The following is a 15,445-nucleotide window of genomic DNA, read 5'->3' as shown; positions in this document are numbered from 1 at the left end:
ATTCTTCAGCAGAGCGGCCATAACTGGATGTTGTCCTCAAATGCATACAGGAAGTCCCCAGCCAGCCAATCAGATGCAAGATGATTCAGGCTAGATCCCGCCCTCTCATGAAGCGTATATATATACCTCCTTTTCGGTTTAGCAGTTTGCCACGCAGATTCTGATCACTTCTTCTGAACGAGCACAACTACAAGACTGAAAAAATGGAATATTAAAACGTCGAGCTGATGCTGGTTGAATGCAAGTTGTTTTGGGGAAACCACAGATTAAAGGAAAAGTAACTTCTAAAGACCTTCACAAAAGAGGGAGAGAAACTACAGCGAGTCTCTTCCAGTGTAAGTGCCTGCTTTGTTTACAGAAACACAATGCCTTACGGGCTGGAGGAGGACCTCTCCTGTCCTGTGTGCCGTGACTTCTTCAAAGATCCCGTCATTCTGTCCTGTAGCCACAGCCTCTGTATGGCCTGTGTTGAGAAATGGTGGAGAGAGAAAGAAACATGGGAATGTCCAATTTGTAAGAGCACGTCAGCAAACGGTAAACCACCTCGCAACTTGGCTTTAAAGAACTTATGTGAGGTCTTCTTACTGGAGACAGATTCAGAGACTCAGACTCTTCTGTCTGGACCATCAGCAGCCGGTGTGTCTTATCTGCAGAGATTCAAAAACACACAACAACCACAGATTCAAACCCATCGATGAAGTTGCAAAGGATTACAAAGAGGAGCTCAAGAAATCTCGGAAACCCTTGATAGAGAAACTGAAGCTCTTTCAACAAGTGAAAGGAAATTGGGATCAAACAGCAGAACACATAAAGGTCCAGACCCGACGCACAGAGAGGCAGATTAAGGATCAGTTTAAGAAGTTTCACAAGTTTCTACAAGAGGAAGAGCATGCCAGGCTTTTTGATCTGTGGTCCGAAGAGAAGCTGAAGAGTCATGTGATGAAGAAGAGGATTGAGTTTCTGAGCAGAGAGATAGCAGCTCTTTCAAACACAGCTAGAGCCACAAAGGGCAAGCTGAGAGCTGAAGACGTCTCGTTCCTGCAGAACTACAAGGCTGCAGTGAAAAGAGTCCAGCAGCGCCCCCTGCTGGAGGATCCACAACTGCTCTCAGGAGCTCTGATAGACGAGGCCAAACACCTGGGCAACCTGACCTTCAACATCTGGAACAAGATGAAGGACATGGTCTCCTACAGTCCTGTGATTCTGGATCCAAACACTGCTGCTTCAGGACTCATCCTGTCTGAAGATCTGACCAGTGTGAGACGTGGAGAGAGACAGAAGCTTCCTGATAATCCAGAGAGGTTTGATACCCATCACCCTGTCCTGGGCTCTGAGGGGTTTAACTCAGGAACTCACAGCTGGGATGTTGAAGTTGGAGACAGTAAATGCTGGTTTCTGGGTGTGGCGACAGAGTCTGTCAAGAGGAAGTGGAGAGTTCGGTCTGACATATGGAGCATAGGATTCTCAAATGGTAAATATAAAGCCTTCTCTCCATCCACCCAAACAATCATTGTCGGAGTGAAGAAGAACCAAGAGAGGATCAGAGTAAAACTGGACTGGGAAGGAGGACAACTGTCGTTCTATGATCCTGACACCAACAAACACATACAAAACTTCAAACACACATTCACTGAGAGGATATTTCCATACTTCAGCAATAGTGATGGATTCCCAATTAAGATTTTACCAGAGGAGGAGGATGATGACGAGATCGACGACGACGACGATGATGATGATGTTGATGATGATGATGATGATGATCATGATGATGATGATTATGATGATAATAATGATGAAAACAACAGATTCTGTGATTACAGCTATCTAAATCCTCAAAGGAAGATCTATCGTTGTTTTTAAAAGTGATTTTATTGTAGTTGACCATCAATGAAGTGTCAATCAGGAGAACCCAGCTAGAAAAACCAAAGGAAAAATGATGTGAGACAAACATGGGACAATTGTACAGATAAGAATCATTTTTTATTTTACTTAGTCTGTTAGATGTCTGATTTTTCATGATGTCGTGATTTAGGAAACTTAAGTTGACGCTGCTCTTCTGTCACGTTGAATAAGAAAATCAAAATGTAAATGACTGATGATGTACGTTAGAATAATACTGTCTTTAAGAAGAGTTTTTAATAAATGATACATGTTAATCTCATTGTGAGTCACTCTGAATTAAAACATCAGCCAATTATAAGAATACAAACCGTAAATTACTGATGATGTTCTGAATGAGTTGGTCGCCACTCAGTTTAGCTATTTTCCAAGCTGAAATCCAAACAACCACCTCCTACTAAGATATTTTGCTGCCAGCCACCCACACGTTAACGGTCAATTTCAGTTGTATGTTGCGTTATCCAACTTCATACAAGTTCATTTAAACAGTTAAATCTTTTAGCTTAATATTTATTAACATAAGTACACAAATAATGCAGTTAGCTGTGTTTATTGTTTATAATTATCTTATAATTAGGCAGTGTGCATGATGATCATGCAGGGTTCCTAGAGTATATAAAAGTAGGATGGGAGGCTCCTCTTCTGTGGAACCAGGTTCCAGTTTCAGTCCGGGTGGTGGACACACTCACCACTTTTAAGAGCAGGCTTAAGACCTTCCTTTTTGATAGCGCTTATAGTTAGGGCTGGCTCAGGTTCGCCTTGGTCAGCCCCAATTTACAGTATTTACAGCAGCATAGGGTATAGTGCAAACCAGAGACATAGTAAAAAAAAACAAGATCAAAACAACTATTATAAATAAGCAAATAAGCAATAAAAAACAGTATTAAAAAACAGTAAAGAATCCACAATAACTGAAATATTATATCTACAGACAGAATAACTATTATAACTATTATTGCACATTATATTGTTTGAAAAGCAGAAGAAGTTTCTAGGATAGTATTACTGTGTAGGTTGAAATGGCTTTGCTGCAGTTTTGTAAGTAAAATCCATTATTGTTTTCTCTTAAAGGCCCAGTGTGTAAGATTTAGTGGCATCTAGTGGTTTGTTGCAGATTGCAACCAAATAAATGCCCCTAAGCTCCTTAGGTAGGTAGGGTTATCATTAGGACTATATTACAAATAGAAGCTACTCTTATCAATATTCTGCTTTTCTAAATTTCTGAATTATTGCTTCTTAAAACATATATAGAATCAGGATTATAATTTATATTTAACATATATCTAAATATTGTTTCTAGAGCAGCAACATTTATGTTTACAACAGCCAAGTCACCATATGAAGTCATTAATACCTCACTGGAAACAGAAGTAAAATATTAATTAGGGAAATAACACTTCTGAGTGAAGTTTAGAGTGAAAATGAAGAACAAAGACATCCGTCAGTATCTGTCGATCCTCCTGGCTGCTTTGCTTTGCAAGTGGAAGAGCGAACAGAACAACGTGAACTCCAACAGAACCCGTTCAACTGCCTGACTTCACTTCAACACAATTAAACTGGAGTTTTCACACGTCACCAAACACAAACGCCTCTGGAACAAAGTCTCGCCCTCAGATGAGACAAACACTGGATTCTGGCCTTAAGGCAACCGGCGGGTCATTATATAACTAAAGATGGATTGATCTAAAGCAATCTGGACAGTACGATGTTTGAAGAACAGTACACATAGAACTGCAGCAGCTATCGAAATTGCACACGCTTTGATGCGTATGAATTTTTCAAATCATAGGCCCCTCCCCATCCTGTAGCAACACATCTTGTAGGAAAGATGAACCTCTTGCGTATCACAGATAAGCTATGATAAAGTTCTACCCCTCGCATGACTTGCCTTACCAGCGAGCACAGTGTGAAATTTTTAGTAATTGAAAGAGAAACACAGTAATTATTAGCCACTTTTTACTTCTATAGAGACAAATAAAAGTACTGCTTACACCTGATATTATTGTTTGAAAAATATATTTTATACTCAAATGTTACCAATTAAATTTTAATATGAACTCAAAAATAAAATCTGTTAACAGTACTTTGATATTGCCTTTCTGTCCCTCCTTATAGCCTTTATACACTCATTCAAACCTCTTCATTGTCATTTCTCTACCTGTCCACCAGATGTCCTCAGACGTTCCCATCTCTCCCAGTCTGAGAGCTAAAAAACGAAATCCAGCCACTGGTCCAAACCCAATGTCCCTCCTAAGGCCTTAAGCCCTTCAAGCCTTATGTATGAGAAGTAAGGTCAAATAACCTATTTTCTTGTCTGTTTTTTTTATATCAAAAACAGCTACAAAAAGCTATTTTTTCTTAATTCCTGTGATAAAATAAAGTATGATTAAAGTATGTCATTTAAATTAAAAATGTCAGATCATAGTATCTCAAAAATATCTTATATTTTACACCAAAAACATGTAAACAAGTCAGAGTATATTATGCAACTGAGATGTCATACAAAATACTATAGTAAGTAATGAAAAATATGTTTTAGGAATTAAATTTTCACAATAAAATTAGAGTATGTAAAAAGAAAGTCATTCCGTAGCGTGGAATACCATTAAAATATCATTAACAAATTTATCTCATTAAAGGTCTTTAGCGTTGTAATAATAAACAAAGTAAAATAAGTTATATATCAAATAAAGTCACAGTATAGTATGTTATATAAAGTTATAGAATACATTTTCAGTGTAGTATGTGACTATGACACTTATCTTAAATACATATATAGTATTTTATTTTGGAAGTGAACTCTCATGACCCTTTTTTCACACATTTGATCAGATTCAAACAAAGGAGGGAAAGCTAAATAACTTAATCTCTAAGAAGACACATACAGAAGTGTGTCAGATCTACAGTTAATCATTATGTTTGTGTTAAAAATCAGATGAATTAAGATTCATATTGTACAGAAGTCTTTCTTTTGTCATGTTCTCTGTCTCACTGGAGCTTTCTTACCTTTATAAACCAGCAGTTTCTTTTCCATTACTGGGGGAAAACATATATCTATATATGCTGACCACCAACGTCAGGCAGCTTCAAACAGAATGAGAACACATGGAAGCATCTTGCTGCATTTGCATAGGACGGTTTTCAAACTGTCGTGAATGCAAATGCTGCAAAGATAAGTTTTAAAACCAGACGTCATCCAGGAGAACAGAGAACCTTCTGTTGTTCTGTTCAATGTTTGTATATCTGGGGGGGAAACCTGAACTCTACACAGATCCATGAGCCACTCAATTTAATATGATAATCCACCGCTTTTTTAAATTTACCTAAAGAAACAGACAGAGGTACCAACACAGGAGGAAAGCAGTGTACTGCTGTGGATGAGGGCAACAGAAAAACACATTTAAGATACCTAAAGGCTCTCGTAAAAAAACAAATATATTTATATATATAAATATATATATATATATATATATATATATATAAATGAATATAAATATATATATATACACACACACACACACACACTTATAATACATACAGTACCAGTCAAAAGTTTGGACACACCTTCTCATTCAACTACTTTGAAGAATCTAAAATATAAAACATATTCTGGTTTGTTGAGCATTTGTTTGTTTACCACATAATTCCATATGTGTTCCTTCATAGTTTGGATGTCTTCAATATTAATCTACAATGTAGAAAAAAATAAAAAAATAAAGAAAGAAAAACCATTGAATGAGAAGGTGTGTCCAAACGTTTGACTGGTACTGTAAATAGAATCAGGATTATATTTTATATTTAAAATATGCCTAAATATTGTTTCTAGAGCAGCAACATTTATGTTTACAACAGCCAAGTCACCATATGAAGTCATTAATACCTCAGTGGAAACAGAAGTAAAATATTAATTAGGGAAATAACACTTCTGAGTGAAGTTTAGAGTGAAAATGAAGAACAAAGACATCCGTCAGTATCCGTCGATCCTCCTGGCTGCTTTGCTTTGCAAGTGGAAGAGCGAACAGAACAACGTGAACTCCAACAGAACCCGTTCAACTGCCTGACTTCACTATAACAGAATCCAAAGTTCAACACAATTAAACTGGAGTTTACACACGTCACCAAACACAAACGCCTCTGGAACAAAGTCTCGCACTCAGGTGAGAAATACTGGATTCTTGTCTTAAGGCAACCAGCTGGTCGATATATAACTAAGAGATAGATTGTACGATGTTTGTAGAACACTACACAAAGAACTGTAGAAACTATCTAAATTGTACAAAAACAGTTACTGCCGATGATTATGAAGTATTGCCTTTGTTTTGTAGTCTCTAGTGAAAAGCAGAATACATTCCAGGTGGGTTGTGATTACGTGGTACGATGCAAATCGTAGGCCCCTCCCCCATCAGGGAGCAACACATCTTGTAAGAAAGATGAACCTCTGGCGTATCACAGTTAATCTTTGATAAAGTTCCACCCCTCCAATGACCGAGCTGAGACAAACCAGGAAACACAGTGTGCAATTCTGTGTAATTGAAAGAGAAACACAGACGGAGAGACATTTACCTTCATTCTCAACGTCCACTGAGAGAGGACAGGTTCAGGAGACAAAGCTGTGATACTGCGGATTCAACCTGCTGATGACTTCACACACTGAATGTAAGTTTACCACTAGCAAAGAAGAAAACAACAGTTAACTTTCAAGTTAAGGAAGTACGGAAGTAGATTGGTTGCTTAGTTAGAGAAATGCAACAGAGTGTTATAGTTCTCTGATCTCTCCCTAATAATGAAAGGTCAGGCTTTATACTTAAGATCTTCCTCTATAATCTTCCTTTCTATACATCGACAGACAAATTTCTTTGTAATAAAAAACAAGTTTTATTTTTCAAACTTAGTTACAAGGCTGCAGGTCTTGCTCTATCTCTCTCTCTAACACATCACATTTCAGATGTCTGGGTGTCTGATAATGCCACTTGACACGCCCCTCGCTAATCGCTTCAATAATAGCTTGCTCATTCAAAATGTTGGCAGATGAATTATAAATTGCAGAATTCAACTGCATAACAGCTGATCCCAGCTGAGACCCAATCAAGTAGCAAACGCGGGTGTAAAAGTCAAAAGTCAAATTCCATAAATCGTACAGCCACGATTTATGGAAACCTGTGAGATGAGAAAGCACAAAGACTCCAGGGTGTAATAATCAAGGATGTCATTGTTTGCTTTCTTTCGGAGGCGTGACGAATCAGGGAAGGACACATCCTGACTGATGAGACCCAATCAAGTAGCAAACGCATGTGCAAAAGTCATCGTTTTCAAAGCCTCTGTTTTTAGGGAGTAGTGTGGACGCTAGGCGTAAACGTAGCAAAAGACATGTGTTTTAAAATGGAAATGTAGTCGGGTGGTAATTTACAGTCTGCTTTCTGCTTGGTTTGCTTTCAGCATTTTACAAAAACAATGGCTTCCAGATCAGAGGAGGATCTCTCTTGTTCTGTCTGTCAGGACATCTTCAAAGATCCTGTTGTCCTTTCATGCAGCCACAGCTTCTGTAAAGACTGTCTGAAGAAATGGTGGAGTGAGAAACAAGAACGTGAGTGTCCAGTTTGTAACAGAAAATCATCAAGGGCTGAACCACCTGTTAGTTTGGTGATAAAGAACCTGTGTGAGTCCTTCTTACGGGAAAGAGATCAGAGAGCTTCAGAGACTCTCTGCAGTCTGCACTCTGAGAAACTCAAACTCTTCTGTCTGGACCATCAGCAGCCGGTGTGTGTCGTCTGCAGAGATTCAAAAACACACAACAACCACAAATTCAGACCCATCGATGAAGTTGCACAAGATCTCAAAGAGGAGATCCAGAAATCCCTGACGCCCTTAAAGGAGAAACTGAAGCTCTTTGAAGAAGTTAAAGAAAACTGTGATCAAATAGCAGAACACATTAAGGTCCAGTCCCAACGCACAGAGAGCCAGATTCAGGAGCAGTTTAAGAAGCTCCACCTCTTTCTACTAAAGGAAGAGGAGGCCAGGATCTCTGCTCTGAGGGAGGAAGAGAAGAAGAAGAGTCAGAAGATGAAGAAGAAGATTGAGTTTCTGAGCAGAGAGATAGCAGCTCTTTCAGACACAGTCAGAGCCACAGAGGACGAGCTGAGAGCTGAAGACGTCTCATTCCTGCAGAACTACAAGGCTGCAGTGGAAAGAGTCCAGCAGCGCCCCCTGCTGGAGGATCCACAGCTGCTCTCAGGAGCTCTGATAGACGAGGCCAAACACCTGGGCAACCTGGCCTACAACATCTGGGACAAGATGAAGGACATGGTCTCCTACAGTCCTGTGATTCTGGATCCAAACACTGCTCATCCAGAACTCATCCTGTTTGAAGATCTGACCAGTGCGAGACGTGGAGAGAGACAGAAGCTTCCTGATAATCCAGAGAGGTTTGATACCCTTCACCCTGTCCTGGGCTCTGAGGGGTTTAACTCAGGGACTCACAGCTGGGATGTTGACGTTGGAGACAGTAAATGCTGGTTTCTGGGTGTGGCGACAGGGTCAGTCAAGAGGAAGGGGAGTTGTTGGACTGGAATCTGGAGAATTGGATTCTGTAGTGGATATTATAAAGTCTTCTTCCCATCAGCCCAACCGGTCGTTCTCCCAGTGAAAAAGAAGCTCCAGAGGATCAGAGTTCATCTGGACTGTGACAGAGGAAAGCTGTCGTTCTTTGATCCTGACACCAACATACCCATATACACATTCATATCCAAGTTCACTGAGAAGATGTTTCCATACCTTAGCAATAGCAATAAAGTCCCTATGAAGATTTTACCACAGCTGGTATATGATGACGGTGACAGGTATGGTTGGTGGTAGACACATACAGCATTCAATATCTTAAAGGGGAGAATACCATGTTATGTAATCTAATGTTATTGTATTGATTTAGACTTTAAATGGAAAATCAAATAGGGGAACTGAAATAGATTTTTAGTTAATATTTCTTTTGTGATTTGAGTGTGTTGTGTTGATTTTTTTTGTGATGCTGGTGATTAAGAAACTGATGTCGTGTCTGCTTTTATTCTCATTGTAAGTGGTCTAGTATTGTTTTTATCATTTTAATGAGATTTCCCCATTAAGTCACACATAAGGAGGAGAGATACTCTAAAGTTTAAGATTGTTGGCCTTTTTTCATGCAAGTGATTTAAAACATAAGTGTATTCTAAGTATATCCTTTGGTGTATAATTTGTATATCAATAAAATCATTGATGTTTCCTCCTAAGATATAAAAAATGCGTGTGTGTGTTTTATCTACGTCATCTTGTGATGTCACCAGGAGGCTGTTATCTGATTGGTAGCTGGGTGGTTTTATTGGATCACAGGTAGGAAGAGTCACTGTGCTATTTTTGTCCGCTTACCTCAGAATGATGAATCACTTTAAAGGACTGAGTCTGTGTGTGTGTGTGTGTGTGTGTGTGTGTGTGTGTGTGTGTGTGTGTGTGTGTGTGTGTGTGTGTGTGTGTGTGTGTGTGTGTGTGTGTGTGTTATCTCACAGATAAGTATGCAGGACATTTTGCAGCAGCTTGAGTGATGATTCAATGCTGAGATCATTTCAGAATGCAGACCTGCAAACAGTCTTGATCATTTGAGTATGAAAGTTATTCATGGATTTATGGTTCACTGGCAAAATAGTCTCCCAAAAAATAAGAATCTATTAATTGATAATAATGGAGAAGTTTAAATACTTCTTGGTACTGGGTTATTTCATTTGATATTTTAAAAGGTATTCGATACTCATACCTGGCCGTACTCATCTGTAACATATGTAGATATTTATATAGGTGCTTTTTCTTTTCAGTCCAAAATGAATGAAAACAGGTGAAAGCGAGGCCCTTCATTCTTTTTTTAATTAACTTTGCACGTCTAGATATCACCAGAAACCAGCCCTTAGAGAGAACTCTCAAGATCATTTTCCCTGTGTTCGCTCTCTGTCAGAAAACACTTTTAGACATTGAACCACAACAACAGCCCACATTAGCTTTCTAGCTATATTTCCTTCTGACTATATGAACATAAACATCGACAACTTGCTGAAAAAGCTACAAAGCAAAAATAAACAATCACTCCTATTTGATTTTTGACTGAAAAAAATCAGTTTTCTTTTGTAATTACAGTTGGACTTTAATAAGTTAAACTGACATTAACCTTCTTTTTTTATTTTATTTAAATGGCATAAAAATGTCTTCCAACCACAGACTGTATGCTTTGGATGACCTGGAGTTTGGCAACACCAACACACAGAGCAGCAGATAACACTCTCTTGTGTTGCCGTGAATTTCGGAGACTTCAAACCTAGAAAATGTGAAGCTACTGAGTGCCAATGCGGAAAAAAGATAGATGTTCTTATGAAGTTATGTTCGCATCATAAGAGTACTGATATGTTTCTTTAAGCATCATTAATTGTAGCAACATGTGTGCAGTTTTTCCCCTAACAGCAAGTCAATAAAACACAGCATCGGTTTCACTTCTGACCTCCTGAACAATGTGCTTTAAGAGTGCTGCAGTGTAATGTTAACATTTAACACTATACACACAATAGTATGTAGACATTTTATGACTTTTCCGTTCCGACAATGTCTGATGTGCACACTCACTGCGGCAGTTCCTCTATAAAAACACGCCAGCAAACAGACAATGAGCCTGAGAGCCATTATGATTCCTGACCACATGCAGCAGCGGCGGGAACAAACTCAGCATAAAGTGAGTCACATTAAAGGTGAGCTGATAATATGGAGATCAAACACTGTGTGCTCAACCCGCCTCTTATCTGAAACTACACAGCGGCAGGATAAAGGGCACAGAAGGCCACAGCCTCCGAGACTCCCAGAGATAAAGGTGCTCAGTGCTGCTCGCTCACAATTACGTTTTTTATTATAATCACACATTTTTAAATATATATTGAGTTTCCTTTGATTTTCAAAACAACCAGTTAACATCTGTTTGAGCTTTACAACTGTGTTGGAGCATCCTGATTGTCTTAACTGTAATTGTTCTATGTTGGTCTATTCTGAACACCAAACATCTAAAGCATATTTCAACGGGCCCTAGTTACTCTCTGCCACTTTTATATTTACAGACGCCTAAACTGTCCACCATTTGTCATATCGTCTCTTCACATGATCAATTAGAGGCTTGAAATTGTACATTAACGTACGTGTTACCCATCAATCACCCCTGCATATCTGTATTTGACTAAAATGCCGAAAAGAAAATAAGAAAATAGTTAATTTCATTGAATCATCTTTATAGTTTATGTAGAATAACTATATCATTTTGAATCACATTCTAACCCAAATGCATCTAATACCAACGCTTGATCAGTAAACTTCAAGCTATGAAGCTCAAAGTTCCAATCTAGGGTCAGTTTTGGACGTGACAAGGACAATGCATCATTATAGGCTCCTTACATGCATAGTGTCCTTTCAAAATATACTTGTATTGTCACAGGAAGTGTAGGTTTAGGTAACAAAAGCACTTATTTAGGTTTAAGAAAGTAACATGATTGATTTTAATTTTCACAAAACACATGGTTAGCGAATGACAAATGAGTGACATGTGACGAAATGTCAACGTTTACTTTCGGTTTTTCATGCGACATGAACAGCGGTCTCCTGGGCAAAAGTCCTGTGGTTGTTTTCACCCGATAAAGACTATTTCACTCGTCATACCACATGAGTTGTTCTTGCCGTCTAATAAGTACAAGGGTGTGTTTATGTTGGAGTTATTTAAAAAAGCGTTGCTTCGCATACAGAAGAAATAGAAAAATCATGACGGAGATGGTTTTGCCTTTTCCAGGAGGAAACAAAGTTAATGGCACCACAGTTGAATTAACATACATTCTTCTATGGTTCAAGGCATATTTAAGAAGTGGAAGTCTATATTTATACTCCTGTCTGTCCGGCATCCATCATCTGTTTATCTTTTTGAGGTTTCTTCCATTTTTCCACATTAAAGGTGTTTAAAAATCTGATTTGAGGGTCTTAGGACAGAAGGTGTTTTACTCTAAAGCCAAAAGACTGTAAAACCCTTTCAGGCAAATTTGTTATTCGTTATCTTGGGCTAAATAAAAAAAACTGACTCAACTATTTTATGGTGATACTGTTGTGAAGACAGGTTAGTGTGCTGATAACAGGTGGGAGTCAGCAAGCTGAACAAATGTTTGGACATACGCACTTTATTTTGATATTGCCGCCTCTCAGTAATATCAAATCATAAATAAAAAGAGACTGTAATGTAATATGGATTACTTGGGTTGTTACCGACATCTGGTGAAAATTTCATGTCAATAGCACCTTTAGAAATATATTTACTCAGAAAAATGGTGACGTGTTCAATACTTATTTTACCCGCTGTATTTGTTTTGATGGACAGGTGTAGAGATTTGCAGAGTAACTGAGTACTTTTACTCACGTACTGTATTTAAATACGAGTACTTTACTTGAGAATTTCCTTTTTACTTTACTACAATATTGTACTTTTCCCTGCTACATTTATCTGATGTAATTACTAGTTATGTTTTATAACTTTTTCTTTACATTCAAAATGTATATCATAAGTTTATAGAATACGTTTATAAGCTACAAATACATAATATATATTAAATTATTGTGAAAGATGCAACCAGTGCTTCCCAACAACACACACACAAAACAAAAGGTGAAAAAGAGACAACAGTATGACAATAATGCCATATATAATATATATATATATATATATATAATAACATATATAAATGTGCGGCTGTGGCACATGAGGTAGAGCGCTTGACCTGCACATGAGGTAGAGCGCTTGACCTGCAACCACAAGGCCGGTGGTTCGAACCCCTCCACAGGCAACATGCCGAGGTGTCCTTGAGCGAGACACCTAACCCCAAAATTGCTCCCCGGGCGCTTCATTGCAGCCCACTGCTCCTCCGGGATGGGTCAAATGCAGAGAACTGAATTTCCCCATTGTGGGACTAATAAAGGCTTAATTATTATTATTATAACACATCACTTGGACATCATACTTCCAAGCAGAACAAGGACTTTTACTTTTGATACTTTTGGTGTATTTTGCTGATCATACTTCTATATTTGTACTGTATTGTATTCATACTTTTACTGAAGTAAAGGATGTGAGTACTTCCTCCACGGCTGCCAGGATGTCCTCCATACAAAAATAAATCTAAATAAGTCCATGACCTTTGACCTTGAAATGTATGCATTATATTACAAAGGAACACAGAGTCGCCCTGATTTCCTCTTGGATGAGATCACTCCCTGATTACATTACATGCACGCGCACACACACACACACACACACACACACACACACACACACACACACACACACACAATGGAACAGATTCACTTTCATTCATTATATACACAAACACACAGCGTCTGTTTTCCCTCACACAAACTCTCTCTCTCTCTCTCTCTCTCTCCCACACATGCACACACATAAACACAAACACACACACTTCCCGCCAAACCTGTCCTCTGGGGCTGCCTTGCCCGCGGAGGACGTGCCGACCCATTCAGTTGGCCCTCGCCATGGAAACGACTTGTCTCATGTTGCCGCGGCGCCACGTGGCGGACGACGCTCTGCCAACACAAAACACACTTTGACACACACCACTGACCCTGTTGTACACTGACACACACACACACTGACACACACAGACACAGACACACACACAGACACAGACACACACATTTGATATTCTAGCTTCATGCAGTCTGCGTCTCTGTATTTGTTTACACGTGTTTCTTTGTGTGTGTGTGTGTGTGTGTGTTGTCATTGTTTATTATAGAAACATTATTTCTTTACAGGAGGATATGCATATTATGATTTGCTGTAAAACACTGGACAAATTGATGATTAGTGAGAATATTTTGATTTTCTCAACCTCTTTATAACACAAAAATAATAATGTTAGGCAGGTGTGCAGGTGAAAATAATTACCAAAACAAGTCTACAAGCAATTAACACGCACACACACACACAAACACACACACAATGAACATAAGTGAAAACAAAAACATTGGTTCTAACAAATAAGTGGGCAAACGTAATAATTTATGTGTTTTGAAAGGTGCTTTTTAAATAAACAGTCTTAACTAAAAAGTCAACAACGTTTTTTTCTCACTGGGCTTGTAGGTTATGTCCTCGTGTTCTGTTCAAAGACAGAAGGACAAAGCCCTGTTCCCCTAAAAGGTCAACAATGTGAGCTTTTTGAAGAGTTTACCTACCTTCAGAAGTAGGAGGATTTTCTCAAAACACAAAGAAAACACTTAATCCTTCAGTTTATCACAAACATATAGGATCAATGGTTTTTACAGGACAGAGAGAGGATGAAAAAAATGTAATCTGACAAATTTAGTGGATATTATTAGAGCATTATTCCCTCTCAGATGTAGTGGAGTAGAAGTATAAACTTGTATGAAATGGAAGTACTTTAGTTAGGTACAAATACCTTGAGTTTGTACTTATAGGCACAGCTTATAGTACATGTGTATTAACCTTCTCTTCTCACCACTAGAGGTCCTCGATGGTTTCACTTTGGGATGAACTCAAACTGTCTCACCTCTCTCTCATTCTGTCTTTGTTTGAATTTATCTCTCTCTCTCTCTCTCTCTCTCTCTCGCTCTCTCGTCACCATGTTCCTCTCTGATCCGTTGACCGAAAACAAAAACCTGTGATCCGTCCAGTAAACAGACGTCATTCTGTTCCAAACTTTCTGCCAAGTTTCTCCTCACCCTGTTTGCTCTCACTGATCTGATGCTGATATTCCTCTTTCAGTACTATGCAGAGTGAGGGAGATAGATAGAGAGAGAGAGAGAATGAATGAATGAATGAATGATCACAGTCCAGCTGCTGATTTGGTTTGAAAAACAGGACAAACTTGATGACCAGCTGCCTTTTTTGATATCAGATTTGGGAAAACTAAACCAACGGACTAGAAGAACTCAAAGCCTCTGCAGCAGCAGTTACTAAATACAATCAAAATGATATTTTCACACGAATGAAACTCAGGTGAACCAAAGTCATAATATCAAACTCACCTTTTCTGAATACTTGGGAGTACTCCAATTATGAGATATCTCCAGAGTCTGATTTATCGTCTTCCTCTGTGTCATAGAGCACCATTGTTGTTCATTTTCTCAATCCAACATACACCATCCTGCTGCAAATACTCACTAGAGCACCAAATGTGGATTAATCCGCCGCAGGAAATAGTCCCACAACAAATGCACTATATGCTCCTGTCTGTTTGATAAAAACTACAATGACCAGGTTTATAGAAAATAAGTGTTTATTAAAGAGATATGTCTTCTATGGGAACCAGTGGGCTTGAGGCTCTGACAGGGAAAAAGAGGTCAAAAAGTAAAACAGACAAACACATTGTTAGTTTAAGTATTTTAATGTCGTTTCTTAATGATAAATAAAATACAACACCAGCAATACAAAAATGCCATGAAAGTTTAGAGAAAACAGGAAACAACTTGGTTGCAAAACAAGTCC

General features: G+C 38.5%; 2 protein-coding genes across 2 annotated transcripts; both read left to right on the top strand.

Moving 5' to 3' along the window:
- The first annotated feature begins 495 nt into the window (after window positions 1–495).
- Window positions 496–2,060, top strand: LOC129106330 (nuclear factor 7, ovary-like). Its single transcript, XM_054617716.1, has one exon. It carries the CDS (start codon window positions 940–942, stop codon window positions 1,858–1,860), a length of 921 nt encoding a protein of 306 aa, XP_054473691.1. The 5' UTR covers window positions 496–939; the 3' UTR covers window positions 1,861–2,060.
- A 3,507-nt stretch (window positions 2,061–5,567) lies between these two features.
- Window positions 5,568–9,148, top strand: LOC129106023 (nuclear factor 7, brain-like). The gene is made up of 2 exons (XM_054617323.1): window positions 5,568–6,555; window positions 7,336–9,148. Exon 2 carries the CDS (start codon window positions 7,351–7,353, stop codon window positions 8,749–8,751), a length of 1,401 nt encoding a protein of 466 aa, XP_054473298.1. The 5' UTR covers window positions 5,568–6,555; window positions 7,336–7,350; the 3' UTR covers window positions 8,752–9,148.
- Window positions 9,149–15,445: the final 6,297 nt, after the last annotated feature.

Source organism: Anoplopoma fimbria, chromosome 17, assembly GCF_027596085.1.
Source record: "Anoplopoma fimbria isolate UVic2021 breed Golden Eagle Sablefish chromosome 17, Afim_UVic_2022, whole genome shotgun sequence".
Lineage (NCBI taxonomy): Eukaryota > Metazoa > Chordata > Actinopteri > Perciformes > Anoplopomatidae > Anoplopoma > Anoplopoma fimbria.
This window is presented reverse-complemented; position numbering and strand designations above follow the sequence as displayed.

Coding starts and splice junctions, on each gene's coding strand:
- LOC129106330 (XM_054617716.1), top strand. CDS start 940: ATGAAGAAGAGGATTGAGTTTCTGAGCAGAGAGATAGCAGCTCTTTCA.
- LOC129106023 (XM_054617323.1), top strand. CDS start 7,351: ATGGCTTCCAGATCAGAGGAGGATCTCTCTTGTTCTGTCTGTCAGGAC.